This window comes from Carassius auratus, chromosome 29 (genome assembly GCF_003368295.1).
Source record: "Carassius auratus strain Wakin chromosome 29, ASM336829v1, whole genome shotgun sequence".
NCBI lineage: Eukaryota > Metazoa > Chordata > Actinopteri > Cypriniformes > Cyprinidae > Carassius > Carassius auratus.
Genome location: NC_039271.1, coordinates 5,774,610 through 5,791,507, shown reverse-complemented (window position 1 = coordinate 5,791,507; position 16,898 = coordinate 5,774,610). Strand labels below are relative to the sequence as shown.

The 16,898-nt window shown below is 41.8% G+C and overlaps 1 protein-coding gene across 1 annotated transcript in view; it reads left to right on the top strand.

The window, feature by feature from the left end:
* The first annotated feature begins 1,511 nt into the window (after window positions 1–1,511).
* The window catches only part of LOC113048450 (beta/gamma crystallin domain-containing protein 1-like), a 34,047-nt gene continuing 18,660 nt past the window's right edge, over window positions 1,512–16,898 (top strand). Inside the window, exons 1-13 of the mRNA XM_026210246.1 lie at window positions 1,512–1,626; window positions 5,275–6,101; window positions 7,664–12,158; window positions 12,304–12,459; window positions 12,715–12,753; window positions 12,903–13,021; window positions 13,111–13,252; window positions 13,361–13,500; window positions 15,112–15,238; window positions 15,310–15,345; window positions 15,423–15,535; window positions 15,619–15,745; window positions 16,285–16,430. Coding sequence (XP_026066031.1) covers window positions 5,641–6,101; window positions 7,664–12,158; window positions 12,304–12,459; window positions 12,715–12,753; window positions 12,903–13,021; window positions 13,111–13,252; window positions 13,361–13,500; window positions 15,112–15,238; window positions 15,310–15,345; window positions 15,423–15,535; window positions 15,619–15,745; window positions 16,285–16,430 — 6,101 coding nt within the window. The 5' untranslated portion in view covers window positions 1,512–1,626; window positions 5,275–5,640. The remainder of the gene's footprint in view (window positions 1,627–5,274; window positions 6,102–7,663; window positions 12,159–12,303; window positions 12,460–12,714; window positions 12,754–12,902; window positions 13,022–13,110; window positions 13,253–13,360; window positions 13,501–15,111; window positions 15,239–15,309; window positions 15,346–15,422; window positions 15,536–15,618; window positions 15,746–16,284; window positions 16,431–16,898) is intronic.

Sequence of the window (16,898 nt, the reverse complement as noted above, 5' to 3'; positions counted from 1 at the left end):
ATTTAATTTAACTCAATTCCATATTAATTCCATTTTAATTATTATTATCTTAAAGATTTATTTCTGTTTGTTCAGGTACATTGAACTTGTTCATTTCTCAGAGTCAGGTTTTGTAGAAGAGTAAGCAGCAGTAAACATTCTCACAAAGGGCAAAATAGACCCTATGCACAAATAGACTTTCTAATTAAATTAGACACACAAACAGCATTATTTATATAGACATTATAAAAAGTGGTTAAGTAAACGAGTAAAGTATACATAAGTAATATTTCACAGAAAAACAACATGGATTATTACACTTCTGTACAGGGTTATACACAGTCACAGAACAGGACATCATATATATTTAAACAGCTCAGAAATAAAATATTCCATATTCAATCTAAAAGAATTATGTTTTTGCGCAAACGTTTTGAGAACATTATTAAAAACCAGATAACTCTGAACACGTTCAATTAACATCACTGGAAAAACATTAATAACCTTGAGAGAACCTTGAGAGAACCTTGCCAGAACGTTACTTGTTAGCTTTGTATGACCAGCTGGGAACTGGCCTGTTTCTGGTCTGAGATGATCTACAGTGACTGTCCTGATAATTGACCTAAAAACACAACAAAGAATGGCTGCTGGTTAGGAATGAGGAGCAGCTGTGATGCGGTTCTGTCGTCAGCAGGTGGCGCCAAAGCTGCGGTGTACAGGCGAACCTCGCTGTGTCTGTGTGTGATTCAGGGCCCTGACACTCTGGAAACATAAAGCAGACAGCATTAAACCACAGCTTTACTAGAAGCTCAGTGAAGGACTGCTCGGACGGGACAGAGTGAAACATCCCTCAGCTCAGATCAGACCAGGAGAGAGGATCTGCCTGAAGACAGTCCGGTGTTTGTGTTTGCTGGAGGCACAGGAGACTCTGCCCAACCATCTGGATCTCGTTTCAGACAGCAGGAGCCGAGTATGTGCGGTTACAGTGAGTCACAGCGGCCGTTACCAAACGCTCCCAGAATGCTCAGCGCTGAAACCACGGAAACAAGTCATTAAAACTGAATTGGATGTGTTGAGGAAAGGGTTAAACATCCGTTTCCAACTCTGCTGTAAATGAGAGTTAATCTCACAGCAGTAAGAAACCTTCACAGAACGTCTGTTCAGTCTTCTGCTCTCAACAGAAACGGTGCATCTACATCATTAATGGAATGTGTGTTGCTTTATTTTCTTAAATGTTTTACACGGACATTAGTCAAATGCTTTTTTTTTTATGTTACCTATATGTTCCCAGAATTTTAGCAAAATGAAATGAAATATTCCTTTGACGTTTGCATGGGTGTTTTGAATGTTCAGAGATCATAAAGAAATAATATTTCAGAACTAAATGGCAAGGTTAGGAAAACAAAGCTATGAATTGTGCACTTTTTTACTGCCTCCTCCATCTCTGCAGAACTGCATTCCCTGTCCAGAGCCAGCCAGAGTTACTCGTTTGGTTGCTTTTTAAATCTATTCCTCTAGAAGTTGAAATGAAAGCAGGCCTTGGAGAACTCCACCGAACATGAACACTTCCGTCAGTCTGTAGAGACATCAAGACAAAGCAGGTTCCCAAAGACTGTGAGATTCTCTTCAGTTGTTTCTCTGAGGGAGGTGAGGCCTCGCATGCATCAATAATTCAGTGTGTGTGTGTGTGTGTGTGTGTGTGTCATTCCTGTCCTGTTCTCTGGCCTCACACCTGTTCCTCTGACACTGGACACACACAGGTGTGAGATATCCTCAGGTGTGTGTTGTTCAGGAGCAGCGGAGGCTCTTCTGCTGATGTCCTGAGCCGCTGGATCATGGGAAGCTGGCACGTCTCTCAGTGTTTACACACTTGACTGGTCAGAATGGCTTTATGGAGTGAGAGTCGCTCTGAACAGGTCTGTACTTGAGCAGTGAAGGTGTGGGTGTGACGCTCAGGTAAATAATTAGCACAGGTGCTCGAGCTTTCTCTTTCTTTACACGAGAACTTCAGCATCAGCTCCATCTGAGAGGATTCCTCTGCCTTCAGCTCCGAGGACTGACTGTGAGTCTCTCTGCTCTGGTTTACTGAAGGACGGGGAGAACGGGTGCATGCTTGGGTTTGGGCTAAATATCTGGATTAGTGTCCTGAGCAAATGATAGGATTTCCACGAGATCCACAAGAGATTCGCTGTTCTTTAGAAAACCATCTACAGGTGCCAAGCAACACATTTAGGGAACATCGTTTTAACATGGTTCTAAAACGTTCAAATGTGCCGTTTTCTTGTCATGTTTAGAACGTTATTTAAAGGTTGCAAAAACGTTTCGCATGTTCTCCTCATCCAGAACATAATTAAACATTTATTTCTAATATCGTATGTAAAAATGTGCCGTATTATTGTCATGATTAGAAAGTTTTCTATAAAAATTACAAAATAAATTTGCACAACGTTTTAGATGCTAACATTTTCACCCAAAATATAACATTTGAACGTTTATTTGTAACACGTTACTGAAATGTTAAAATGTTTTCCGTTTTCTTGTCATGTTTAGAACGTTATTTAAAGGTTGCAAAAACGTTTCGCATGTTCTCCTCATCCAGAACATAATTAAACATTTATTTCTAATATTGTATGTAAAAATGTGCCGTATTATTGTCATGATTAGAAAGTTTTCTATAAAAATTACAAAATAAATTTGCACAACGTTTTAGATGCTAACATTTTCACCCAAAATATAACATTTGAACGTTTATTTGTAACACGTTACTGAAATGTTAAAATGTTTTCCGTTTTCTTGTCATGTTTAGAACGTTATTTAAAGGTTGCAAAAACGTTTTGCATGTTCTACTCACCCAAATATTTAACATTAATTAAACATTTATTTGTAACATCCCTAAGAATATAAAAATGCGCAGTATTCTGCTTACAATCTTGTTTTCTACACGTCGCTTCAAGAACGTTTTTCCTTACATCTATGACTTTTAAAGAACACTGTTGGATATTTTGTAGTAACTTTTAAAAACATTGTTTATAAGTGCTTTAAAGAGAGAGGGTTTGCTGTAAACCTTCCCCCATTTTCCATGTATTAAACAATAACTGCATTCAAGAAAGAGTTAAAGTTGTATTTCTGTATATTTAATGAGCGTATAATAACAGTAAACTGAACAATATCGCCTCTGTGCTGAACTGAGCTGTGTTGCTGTTGGGAAGCGCATGTAAATATGATCCAGGAGCTTCTGAGATGTTCTTCTGCTTCAGTGTGGGACTCCGTTCATCTGATCCTCTGAAACACAATCTCTCTCTCTCTCTCTCTCTCTCTCTCTCTCTCTCTCTCTCTCTCTCTCTCTCTCTCTCTCTCTCTCTCTCTCTCTCTCTCCTCCGTCTCTCTCTCTCTCTCTCTCTCTCTCTCTCTCTCTCTCTCTCTCTCTCTCTCTCTCTCTCTCTCTCTCTCCTCCGTCTCTCTCTCTCTCTCTCTCTCTCTCTCTCCTCCGTCTCTCATAACTATTGAGCGCTCGCACCCGTTATTGAGCTTCAGCTTGTGATCGGTTGGCTCGATCCGGGGCTCGTGAGTCGCAGGTCTGGATCACTTCACTAAAGACGCGCTGCTCTGGGTGTTCCGCTCGCCGCAGACCGGGACCCGGACCGTGAGTTCTGAGGAATTACCGCCTGACGACTGCATGACATTCTGTAGAAATACTTTCTGTAGAAATACTTTCTGTAGAAATACTTTAGAATCTTTACTTTCTTGTTCATACGTTTCCTCGTTTTAATTTAAACTGTAACGAAATGTTTCATTTTTAAATCGCTTCGTGTCTTTTAGTGTTCTCTCAGACTGTTTCAATGGAGATAACAAAGTTAGGAGATATAAAGTCAAACTCTGAATAACGTTTCTCCTTAAAGGGACAGTTGACCAAAAATGTTATAATTTACTCAACCTCAAGTTGTCCTAAACCTGTATGAGTTTCTTCCTTCTCGGATAAAATATTATTTGAAGAATGCTGGTAACCAAATAGTTGGTTTTTTTATTTATTTACTGTGGAAGTCAATGGCAACCGTCAGCTATTTTTGTTGAAACTATTCTTTTGAACTTCAGTGACATATCACGTGTGAATGGCATAAACTATGTTTAGAGTAGTTATATAGAGGGATTTATGTGTCTGTTTTTGTTTTTGCAGATTAATGGCAGATTAGTGGGCTTTGCTTGTGATGTTACACTTCTGAATGCTGTTTTCATTACAAACTACATGATGAACAGAATTAGAGTGAAAAGTTGTGTTGAATTTGTGTTTGGTTTGTCTCTTTTGCTTTAATGACAGCATGATCAGAGTCACTCATTAAAATACATCTGTCATCCGAGACTTACAAATGGTGCAGAATATTAGACATTTATTTACATTTTTCAAAATCCTGCAACTTTGTTTCCAAGTTTTAATGCAGACACACTCAACTTTTCCACCAATTTTGGCTCTGATTTGCAACGTTACATAGAAAATCATGCTCAGCTCCCCAGAAAACCATGTTGCGTATGATGACCACAGTCTCTGTTTTATAACTTCAGACTATGATTTTAAGCATCAGTTTAGTTTAAATTAGCTTACTCATTCAATGCATTTCCAATTAGCATGTTAGCATTCAATGAACAAGTTAAGAGCAATGAACCAGTGATGTTGGAAACTAACCTTTTCAAAGCTTTGAGTAAATTTAACCAATTGCTTCCCAAAATGATTCAGTTTTCTGAAGAACTCAAATCATCACACAACAACAAAAACAAGCCAAACCTGCATGAAAACAGTACATACAAAATTAACATAAAAACAAAACCTTTTTGTCTAAAAGGTTCCATTAAGAACCTTTAACATCTGAAGAACTTTAACATCTTTATGGAGAAAGAGAAGGTTCTTCAGATTATAACAAGGTTCTTTAAAGCAGCTTTATTATTATAAGTGTAATTTGCAGGGCTTGTTTTGTTTGTTTTATGGAGGACGTGTCTAAACAGGCCAATCAGGAATTATTAACGTATTTCTTTAATTAATGAATCATAAATAATGTGTACATATTTATAAAACTGATCCGGGATCAGGTAAAAACCGGTTCAACCAAACCATTGAAATCATGTGAACTTAGATGCGACGATTTGAAAATCTGGAATCTGAGGATGCAAAGAAATCAAAATAATATCTTTATATTATTATATTATATCCTGCAAGTCAATGATCAAATTTTTGCCCTTAATTTCTGCCCCAGGTGTGTGTTACAGATGAGACTCTCAGGACTTCATGTGTTTGTGTGTTTGTAGGGTGAGAGTCCACAGGAGCACAGCCCAGGGGTGTTGAGTCGCATCGGGAGCTGGCTGTCGTGGGGTTGGGGCAGAGATGACCCCAGCTCCCAAACACAGCAAGAGGAGGCTCCTGAGGAGGACCACAGAGAAACCAGCCACCCTGCTGGAGCAGACGACACAGACAGGCCTGCACTAGGTGAGAGCGTTCCAGCAGAGACAAGCCCATCCCTCGAGCGGAATGCCAAACATCTGAGACCTGGCCGTGGAGGGGAGGACGGGACGGGCACGAGGTCGAAAGGTCACGGGGAAACCAGAGAAACCTGCATAAAAACCAAACGCAGTCAGTCGTTCGAGAGGAGTACGGCACCGGAACTCTTTGATCAAATGGGCCGGAAGAGATCTGGCAGAAGGAGGCGGAGCTCTCACGGAGATGAGGGCGGAGCTCAAACTAAATCCCCAACCAATCCCCAACCTGAAAGCCCTGCAACAACCAGTTTGACGAGCAGCCCGCGGACAGCATGTGCTGACTCAGCCGTTGAGGAGGCGGCAAACAGCCTTCAGGAGCCAAACTCAGGTAGACGTGAGGATGTCGTCCGCGTGGAATATTTGGAAGCAAACCTGAGTGAAGATTCGGTTGAGGTGGTTTGTTCAGATATGGACGAGGAACGGGTGGTGAGGCTGACGGAGAGCGCTGAATCCAAACGCAGGAGCATCAAAGTGTCTCACAGCGAGGTGGTCTTCGCTAAAAAGGTGGTGGTCACCTCAGAGGACCAAAATGAAGACCAAAATATGGCTTTTAAAGACACTACGGACACCAAACGACCAAGAGCTGAGGAAACATCAAGGTAAATTTACCTGTTCTACCTGTTTTTGCCTGTGCTTACAAAAATAACATACAACAATCTTGGGTTTGATTCGATCTGAGAGCCTTTTAATGCACACGTTTCTGTTTGAACTTGAAGTTGAATACGCTTCATCCAAGCGTTGGAAATCTTTCTTTAGATGATCAGGACAAAACATCATGCATCATGTTGTGAAATCTGCTCTCTTACTCGTCATTCCTCTGTAAAGTCAAACATTAAAAATAACCTGTTGGCTAACGACGCTGACCTGGTTTTCAAGAGCTCCCTGCATTGAGAATAGGCATCTTCATAACAATAAAGTGTTTAGATATTTAAATGCCAGTTTTTCTAGATGTCAGCCTTGTGTTTGTCTTCTATAGGCATCAACGGTTCTTAAAGGGACAGTTCACCTTAAAATAAATGCCATTTCAACCTGCTGTGATTTTCTTTTGCTGAAAACAAAAGGAGGTATTTTGAAGTACATTAAAGTATAATTCATCCTTCCACAAATCAATGGAGCAGAAAGTCTTAAATTCATGAAATCATGGCACAGAATGCAAATGTCATTTATTTTTGTCTTGTACAAATATCTAAACAACCTTAAATCAAGATACATTTACTTGAGATGCAAAGTGAAGGCTTTTTTTTTTTAAATGAACAAAATTAAGTGAGTTGATGCCTAAAGATCTGTCAATGGGGAATTAAAACTTGTTTCCCTTTGAATTAAGTTGAGCTTTCTGGCTGATATTTGTCCTTTATCATACATACGCCCCATTTTCACAAATAAAAAAACAACAACAGCAAGAATTCATGTCATTTCAGCATCTAACTTGAATTTTTTAAGGAATTGGACTGCAAAATGACAAAAAAAAAAAAAACATTATACTTATTTTGCAGTGTGATCAGAAGTTACAGTAAGAATGATTTCCATAGTTGAATTAAAAAGTAATGGAGATATGCTTTATTTTCAGACTTTTAAGTGTTGCTAATTTAGAACATAGTGACATATTGTGTTCTCTTTAATTTATTCCTTAACTTTCTTTAAGAAGTCTTAAATTTGCCTTCATAAGTCTTACAGAAACCCGGTAATGTCCTGCTCCAAAAATAATATGATGGCTAAATGAAAGTTCTGTGTGAGAAACATGCTCAAATGCATGTCATTTGTGATCATTTAAGTTATTTACTGATAGTTTTCCCCTCTGTTGAAGCTCTTAAAAATCATACTCACACAAAGAAACTGTGAAAAAGTTGCTTTTTGGAGCTTGACAGTCATTCACTCCATTCAAAGGGAAAGAGCAACAAAAGTCATGTGGGGGCACGTGTTAGTCACTCTCAATAAAAGTGTTTTTCTGAAAATGCAAAGGCAGGAGGGGAATTCAGTTTCTTAAATGATTTGTAGCTTGCTTCAAGCAGAGAAAGAACTGAAGAGAATAAAACAGGAAGAGTACACAAAGCCAGAGAAAGTGGAAAGACAATGAGTCAACAGCTAATGAAGGGAGTGGATGCTAATGTGCACTTGAAACTATTTGAACCAGTTTTGATCTTTTTTCTTTGTTATTTTAAAGATTTCCGGAAGACAGAGTGGACGGCACCAATGTAAAGTCCAGTCATAACAAGGCCAGAATCGCAGACAAGATCAGTCTGTTTGAGCGAGGAGCCACCAGTGCAGTCAGTAGCTCCACAAACCTGCGTCACCTGGATATTCCTCCAGCTCAAAATGTGGCCAGTCGTTTGAGAGATTTGACAGAACATGCCGGAACACGGTCCAGTTCTGCACCTCCAAACCAAACGGTTAAAGAGAGGGCGAAGAATTTCAGCACGGGGAGGAGAGAGGAAGAGAAGCTGACGTTGACGTCCGGTCGTATGTTGAACGAAGGACATTCAAAAACGACTGAAATATCGTGTTCTGGACGTTTTGAAAAATCTATAGCAAAGACAGACACCAGTGGAGAGTCAAAGTTTAAATCCAAACCTCATTTAAATATAGATCAACCTGACTCTAAATCCTACAGTGCTACACCTGCATCGTCTGAGAGCACAGGTGACTCAAGCGTTGGGAATAAAAAGACGGATTCTCTCCCGACAGTTTCATCACCTACTGACAAGTCCCCGCAGGTGAAATCACCAACCCGGACAGGCACAAGATCTAAAAAACGTCGAGGCAAAGACCCGCTCAGCCCCACCAAACAAGAAATGGGTCAAGGTAAACAGGAAGTCAAGGACAAACCTCTTGTAGATGCAAGAGACGTTGTAAAGACCCCAGAGCAGAACACCTCTGATAAAGAAAGACCCAACAAAAAACCCTCAGTCCCTCCCAAGTTGGAGAAAGCAGAAGAAATTATGCAAAGCACACAAAAGAAATCGGACTCAAAGAATGCTGACACAAAGCTTCCTTCAGAAGTGAAAAGCAAGGATGAGAAGGAGAGTGAGAATAGCGGTGACTTTGAAGCACAGATAGTTGCCGTTGCTTCTCAAACATATCCTTCTACATCCAGAAAGGACAGCTCAAATAAAGAGAAGATACAGACAGACATTGACTCAAAAACGGAAGAGAAACAAAAAAACAGCAACAAAAAGCAGCACTCAGAAGGAGAGCAGGGAGACAAGCAGAGGAACAGAGCCGTGATTGTAAACTCGTTGTTTGGAGAGTCAGATAAACCAGATCCATCTGTGACAAAAGAAGAGAAACCACTGTCCCCAGAGGACCTGAAAGAGACCAGATCTAAAGACTCCTCTGAGCCAGCCAATAGCAGCGCTGCAACCTCCAGGAACAATGCCATGCCAAACTGTGGGAATGAGACGGATACACTGGTCTTACCTGAGAAACCAGTAAATACCCCTGAAAATAGCCCAAAATCGGCACAAAGACTGTCAGAGATGAACCGAAAAAGTCAGGAAAAGGACTGTCTGACCAGTCAGAACCAGAAAATTGACCTTGTTACAGAAATAACTGATCAACTGAAAACAACTGAGACACACAAACATAGTAAGGAAGTCAAAACATCAAAGCCAACTGAGCTGAAAATAGAACGTAAATCAAAACAAGCTAAATCAAAGGACATCACCGTTGTGAGACAGCAAGACAAAACAATTATGGGAACCAGTCAAGGTAAAGAAACTCAGACTACTGAGAAAAACTCTGAATTGTCCAATCAGACTAAAGGAAACACCACTTCTACCAGCAAGACACCAGCAACACCAAACCCTGCACTGGTCAAAGACCAAAATGATAAAATGGACACCATAATTTCACCTCAAATTGCATCTACAGAGGGAGGCGGTCCCAATAGAGATGGGCCACCCCAACAGAGCCAATCAGAGAGCAGAGAACAGCAGAAGACAGAGACATTATCTAGTAAAAGGGATTTACACCAGAAACAACAAAAGCCTAGCACTGAAACTAAAAAGGGAGGCACCAAAGAAACCAAGAGTAAAATCACTGTCACAGAAATGACATTCATAGTGAACGGCGATATTCACTCTGTAGAGACAGAAGATCAGTTTTCTGACAAACCTAAGCAGTCTGGAAAAGAAATACTTGGAAAAACCTTACCTGAAATACCATCCAATAACGAAAGTCCGTCTCTGAGCTCATTTTCATCTGAAGCCACTGTAGCGTCCACTGAGCAACCTGACCAGGTCAGTAAAAACTTTACCGCTAAACCAGCCTCAACAGATTATACTCTATCAAACTCAGCGAATAAAAAAACAACTAATGAAAAGACCACACATTCTGCATCATCAACTGTAGAGTCTACCTCCACTTCTTTAGGCTCTGATGATGACAAGACCACACCTCCATCAAACTTAACTAATGAAACTACTACAATTCCACCTACTTCAACTAATGAAAAGACCAAATCTTCATTAGACTTGGCTAGTAGAAAGACAAATAATGAAGAGACTATGACTCCACCGGCCTCTACCAATAAGACAACTAATGACAAGTCCAAACCTTCATCAGCTTCAACTAATGACAAGACCACACCTGCAAAATCCCTGACTAAAGAAAATGCTGTACCTTCACCCGCTTCAACCACTGAGACGATCTCTGCTTCATTAGGCTCCAGTGATGAGAAGAACAAACGTCCACCAGACTCAACCAATCCAGCAGTCTCTACTGATATCACTACTAAAAATGAGAGGACCACACCACTGCCAGGGTCATCCTCCTTCCCAATAACCCCTATGAATGGAGAGAATATAGTTCCAATTCCTTTATCTAAAGAAAAGACCAAATCACCACCAGACTATGACAGTGGAAAGACCACACCTTCTCCAGAATCAGTTAATGAAAAGCCTTCAGCTCTTGAAGTCTCAGTGAAACAAAAGATCTCCTCCAGTAAATCTATAGATCCATCCACAAGAAAAAAGGAATTTGTCCTCAAACCCTTTCTCCTTCCACAAATCCCCAATGCACGCAGCAGCTCCTCCCAGAGCAGGGACTCTCCATCTAGCTGGCTTGATGTGGATAACCAACGTCCCATAAGGAAGAAGCTGTTGATTCCAGATCCCAAGCTGAGCTCCTCCGTGAGTGAGACCAACCTCCTGAACACATCGGGAGAGTTTGACCCAGATGACTTTGTTGCAAATGTGAAAAGGCTAGCAATGCCATTCAATCTTCCTCAACGCAAACACAACAAACATCGCCTGCAAACACCTCCGTTTGCCATGCCTGCCATAAAAGAAGACCGCTTTGAGAAACCCTTTGATCCGGAGGAGTTCCAGTACGGCTTGAGGCGAAGAAAGGAATTCACTCTGGATCTGGCAACCAGTTCGACATCCAAGAGTCAAGCAACGATAGTCAAGGAGGTGGACACCAAACCTAAGCGAGAGAGCATCCTCACAAGGTCCCTGATCTTCCAGAGAGCAAGGAAGGAGTCTGAAAAAGAAGAAGGAGAAAATATGGAGGAATCAGTTGAAAATACAACAGAACCACTGAAGGCAAAGTCTCGTTTAGAGAGGTGCTCTATTGTCAGCATTCTACGCAGCCCCAACAAAGTGAGACGAATGGAGTTTTTAAGCCCCACTGAGTGTCCTTCAGATGGGCTGTTATCCCCCATCGATGGTTCTGGGTCTACAGCACCTCCGCAATCACGACTAGCACCTACTACAGAACCACCTACACTGGTCCCAGTAGAGGAAACCTTTGCTAAGAATGACAGCCGTGGTACCCAGTCTGGTTCTTATGTTATTCTGAAACCTAACAAGGACATTGGGTCTGCCGTGACACCTGACCTCAAAACAACTTCAAGAGACCCCACGGTCACTCTTTCAACAGACACTAATGCTCCTTCTCCTCCAAGTGGTACCCCGATTAGTTCCCAGGTTGTACCGAAACCTACGAAAGATGATGGAACTACCCTGGCACCTGACTCGAAAACAATTTCAACAGACCCTTCAGTCACCATGATAACAGACACTAATGTTCCTACACCTAGTTGTACCCAGTCTTATTCCCAGGATGTTCAAAAACCGACCAAGGATGATGGACTTTCCAGGACATCTGACCTCAGCACAGCTTCAGGAGACACCACAGTCACCATGTTAACAGACACTAATGCTCCTTCTCCCAGTGGAGCCCAGACTAGTTCCCAGTTTGTATCAAAGCCTATGAAAGATGATGGACCTACACTGCAACCTGACTTGAAAAGGACTTCATTAGACCCTCCAGTCACCATGTTAACAGACATTAAAGCTGCTCCAACATCTAGTTATACACAATCTGGTTCACAGAATGTTCTAAAACCCATCAATGATGATATACCTGCTATGAAACCTGACCTCAGAACAATTTCAAGAGATCCCACAGTCAAGTTTACAGACACTAATGCACAACCACTTCTCATTGGTACCCACACTGGTACTGATGTTGTTCTGCAACCTGATGGACCGACCCGGAAAACAACTCCAGTGGAGCCTACAGTCACTAAAGTACCAGATGCTAATGCTCCTCCACCACTTCCTTCCTTCGATGACATTAAGTTGCCTAGTGTCCTGGAGGAATTTCTTCCAAAGAAACCTGAGAATGCTCAGCCATCGAATAAGATCAACCCACTGGTCAGCCATCTCTGATTCTTCACAGCGACAACAGATACTTGCATACATTCATACACTATAGTGCTATATACGTCACATATTTGAACTCTGTTGCACATATAGTAAGAGTAAACAAGTAACTATTTGTGTGTGTATTGCTCATTAGGTGGCTAGAGAAAGTGCTTCCACGCCTGGTCTAGTGGATCTAAATAAGGCTGTTGATGAAGCTGATGGGAAGGTCCCAGAAGATATTATTCCACCCGCACCTGTAGTTCCAGCGGCTCAAATCCCTCAAGCTAAACCTCAAAGAGAACTACCAAATGTATGAGTCAATCACCAAAGTGTGTTTTCTTTGTAAATGCCAAAAATGTACTTGTTCATAGCTGCGATTGCTCTGGATGTCTGCTTGTTCTTCATGCGTATTCATATTTGTACATGACAGTGTGAAGTGAGCGTAAAAATGACCAAATCTTTGGCTTATCATTGGATCATGTTTTTGTCTGCTTGGATAAATATTACGACCATTTGCAAACCAATTACTCTTAACCACAACAAGCCATGGCATTTTGTCTTCCAGATTCCAGCTGTTCGTGGAATCCACCGGCGACCTGGAAAGGTTTGCCAGCATTTCAAACTCGTGACCTAACAAAGAATCTCAGATATTAAATCCTGCTGTTTGCATAGAATAAGCAAAGTTTTTTGAATAATATACATGCTTTCAATATGTAAGCAAAGTGCCCTAATTTGAAGTTTTGTGCCTGTCAGATTGTGATATTTGAGCACCATCACTTCAGTGGACAGTCCTTTGAGTTCTACAGGGATCAACCTGATGCCACACACATGCAACTGTCCGGTGTCATATCAATTAAAGTGGTCAGAGGATGGTAAGTGGCATCTCAGGAGAACAAATACTCCATGCATGTTGATGAGCCTTTCAGTAGATTAGTTTTAACTGCATTTTGGCTTGTCATAGCTGGATACTTTATGAGAAACCAGGATTTGAGGGACGATGCATCGCTCTGGAAGAGGAAGGAGTTGTAGAACTGCCCAATCAATGGGCAGAAGAGGGTGAAGAAGCATCTGTGGTTATTGGCTCAATTCGACTGGCTGTCAGAGTAAGTGAGCTTGAGCACCTTCTTGAAAGATTTGTTTTGAACACAGTAACTGCTTTCTAAAGGTCAGAGACAGGAGTGACCCCTACATTTTCCTGTATGTGTGTGCAGGACTACACTCCTCCCCGGATAGAGCTGTTCAGCGAGCCCGCTGGCAGGGGCAGGAGCTCTGAGTATCTGGATTACACAGAGGAAGTGGGCAGTTTCAGCCATCCTCAGAACACCGCTTCCATTAAAGTCCACAGTGGTCTGTAAGTTCACAGACATGCGCTTTTCAGACCTTGAGCGTTTACTGGGGTGTGCGTTTTGGATGCAGTTGTTGGGTGTGTGTGGTAAAAGTGACATGCACATAAGTACTTACAAAAAATGTTTATGATTCACTTTCTGTTTTGGAGAACTGAGCTTGTTTGTGATGCTTGGTAAAGCCAAAAGAATACATTTTCCCAACTGCAATTGCGTATAACATTAGCTGTGATTCCACCCACAAATTTTTAAGTGCATTTTGGAATATGGCATAAAAAAATCACTGCGTGGAAATGCCAAAATGCGCATAAATTAAGTGTTGAGTGGGATACATTTTTCATCCAATAAGAAATAATTTGCATAGATTAGTATGGAAACACATTTACCGAATAAATTCCTCCATGCGCATCTAAAAAGTCATGTGACTTTTGTGTAGAATAACTTGACTAACCAGTGGACCGATCTCGTTGCATCTGAAATGTTGTTTTTTTGTGTCATCAAAGTATTTCTGTTTAACTTCTTCCCAGAACAAAGTAATATCATGGCAACCTAACACTCATGTTTGGTGATTTTAACAAAACCACTGTGCAAAGATCTGTTATATTTTGTTGATGTTTGGCTCTCTTGAAGGGTTTTCATGTCCACTTGTTATAAGTAATGCTTTTTAAGTGTCCTTGGGCTTGGTTCGAAAAGCAATCCTTTGTTCTAATTTAAAAAAAATTACAGCAGTATCTGGCAACCCTGAGTAAAGACACACATGCTTCCCTGTGATCAACTCTGATACTCATTTAAATACGTCATTAACTGTTTTTTCAATTCAGTTCTGTTCACACTGTGTAGAATTTCTATAAATGTGGTTTCCACAACCATTTTTTTTTTTCAGGACTTAATTCGGTAGTAGAATGAGGTCGTCACTTTCTTAAATGACTGAAATATGAATGTACAGAACAGAAATGAGTTCTAAATGGTGAACTGACTATCAAGTTTAGATGCTGTATACACATAGCCAGTGGTATAGAGGCACATAATGACTGGATTCCTGATGATTCATGAGTGTGTTATGCGTTTGAGTCACAGCATTAGTCACGAGCCACATAACCCAGCACTCAGACTATAGGACGAAAACTCTTTCTGATGCTCTCAGAACGAAAGGGGAAAATAAATGTCAATCCCAGAAGAAACAGAGGAACAAATAAAGACATCATTAGCGTAGCTGCTGTTCCAACCAAGTAAAAACTATTAGTTTAACCCAAGCTAAAAAATAATAATGTGCATTTGATCAGATACAACTGCAATACAAGATTATGAGATACATTATTCGAATGCTTGGCGAAAGAGATGTGTTTTTAATCTAGATTTAAACAGAGAGAGTGTGTCTGAACCCCGAACATTATCAGGAAGGCTATTCCAGAGTTTGGGAGCCAAATGTGAAAAAGCTCTACCTCCTTTAGTGGACTTTGCTACCCTAGGAACTACCAAAAGTCCAGCGTTTTGTGACCTTAGGGAGCGTGATGGCCTTTAAAAAACTAGTGAGGTCACTTCAAGTCAGCGGCCTGACTGATAAGTGAGGGATCAGTTCAGGTGACGGATGATTGACAGCTGTCGTCTCTGCTCTGCAGGTGGATGGTTTACAGTGATCCGGGTTTCCAGGGTCTGCTGGCGGTTCTGGAAGCCGGAGAGTATCCGTTCCCGGAGGATTGGGGTTTCCTGTCGCCCGCGGTCGGCTCTCTGAGACCTCTGCGTATGGTAGGACTCACACCCTCATGTTCCTCACCCGTCTGCAGCAGTGTGTCATCAGAACTGTGCTTGCTTTGCAGGGCGCTCTGAAGGTGGAGAAGCCGAACGCAGTCAAGGTTTGTGAGCTTCAGTGTCTTCTCAAGTGTGACAGTCATAGATAGATAGAGACTCTTGATGTGTGTGTCTCGCTCAGGCCGTGTTGTATGAAAAGGCTGGTCTGGAGGGCCGATGTGTGGAGGTTCATGGAGACGTGACGGAGAACCACGGACTGGACGGAGTGCAGTCACTGAAGATCCTCGGAGGCCTGTGAGTGCTGAGCTCTGATGCTCTTCTTCAGTGTTAACCCCCGCACTGCTGCTGAATGCTCGTCTGGTCTCGTCTGGTCTCAGGTGGGTGGGATACGATGGCGAGGGCTTCGAGGGCCAGCAGTTCGTTCTGGAGGAAGGAGAGTATCTGGATTGGACAGACTGGGGCGGGACGGGGGACAAGCTCCTCTCTCTGCGGCCCGTCCTCATGGTGAGTCTCATCTTCACTAGCGATCGGTTGGTTAGCGGGATCATGCATTAGCTGCAAAAGCATCTTTTAGTTCAGGGATTCCAATCCTGAAGCATGCTTTGTTTAATTTAATTTAATCATACTGGAGTGCATTTAAAGCACTGAGGGCTGCCCTCTGTTCAGCTCAGTTCCGCTCTGTCCAGCTGTTTTTGAACTCATCCTGTGTAAACATGTCTTGGAAGCACACCTGTGAACCCCAAACCTGCTCACTTACTGATTTAGGATTCATTCAGGTTAACCACAGAGCAGGTTTGCATCGTATAATTGAGGTTTTGCACTCTGGTCTCCATCAGTCATTATCACTGAAGTCAGTAAACAGTGCAGATCAGATGAACACGAGCCAAACGCGTTACACAACCTCCATCAGCGCATCCCTGCGGTGTTTATGAGCTCTGGACACACAATAGCAGGAAATAACAGAACCAGAACCAGCGCCGAACACTTGCCAACTGCTTTCTAATTTAAGACAACTGAAGGCTGTAAAAGGCTTTGTTTTTCAGGATTTCTCCTCCCCTCATATGAAGATGTTTAGTGAGCCGGACTTCTCCGAGCGCGGCGTCAGCCTCGACCTCCTGGAGCCGCTGGATAACGCCGTGAACACACCCTACGGCCCGCAGACGCGCTCCATCGAGGTCCTGTCCGGAGTGTGAGTCACTTTCTTCATTCTAGACTCCGGAAGTAAAGACTCATCTGATTTTTTATATCTTATAAACCATTAGAGAGCTTCAGGATTGTTAAATGATGGTATATGCTTCTGCTTAAGCCGTCAGTTTGCATTATTTGGTGAAAAACTACATTACCCATGATGCTGTGCAGAACATTCCACCAATCAGAGAGTAGCAGTGAGAAAATTTAGCTCAGTGTGCTTTAGCTCCACCCACTCCTATAAGGCATTTGCTATACTCTCAAAATACTTAAATATCTGAATGTGTGTGTGTGTGTGTGTATGTGTGTGTGTGTGAGAGTGTAAAAATACTTCTGGAACCAAAAAGTGGGCGGGCACTAATGTTCTCTCTTCAGCTAATCAGGATGTCCGTCAGTTTAATAGGAAAGCATGCACATCCGACCCAAAACAACACTCAAAGTTTTCTGAGAGCCCTTTCAGTCTGTTAGT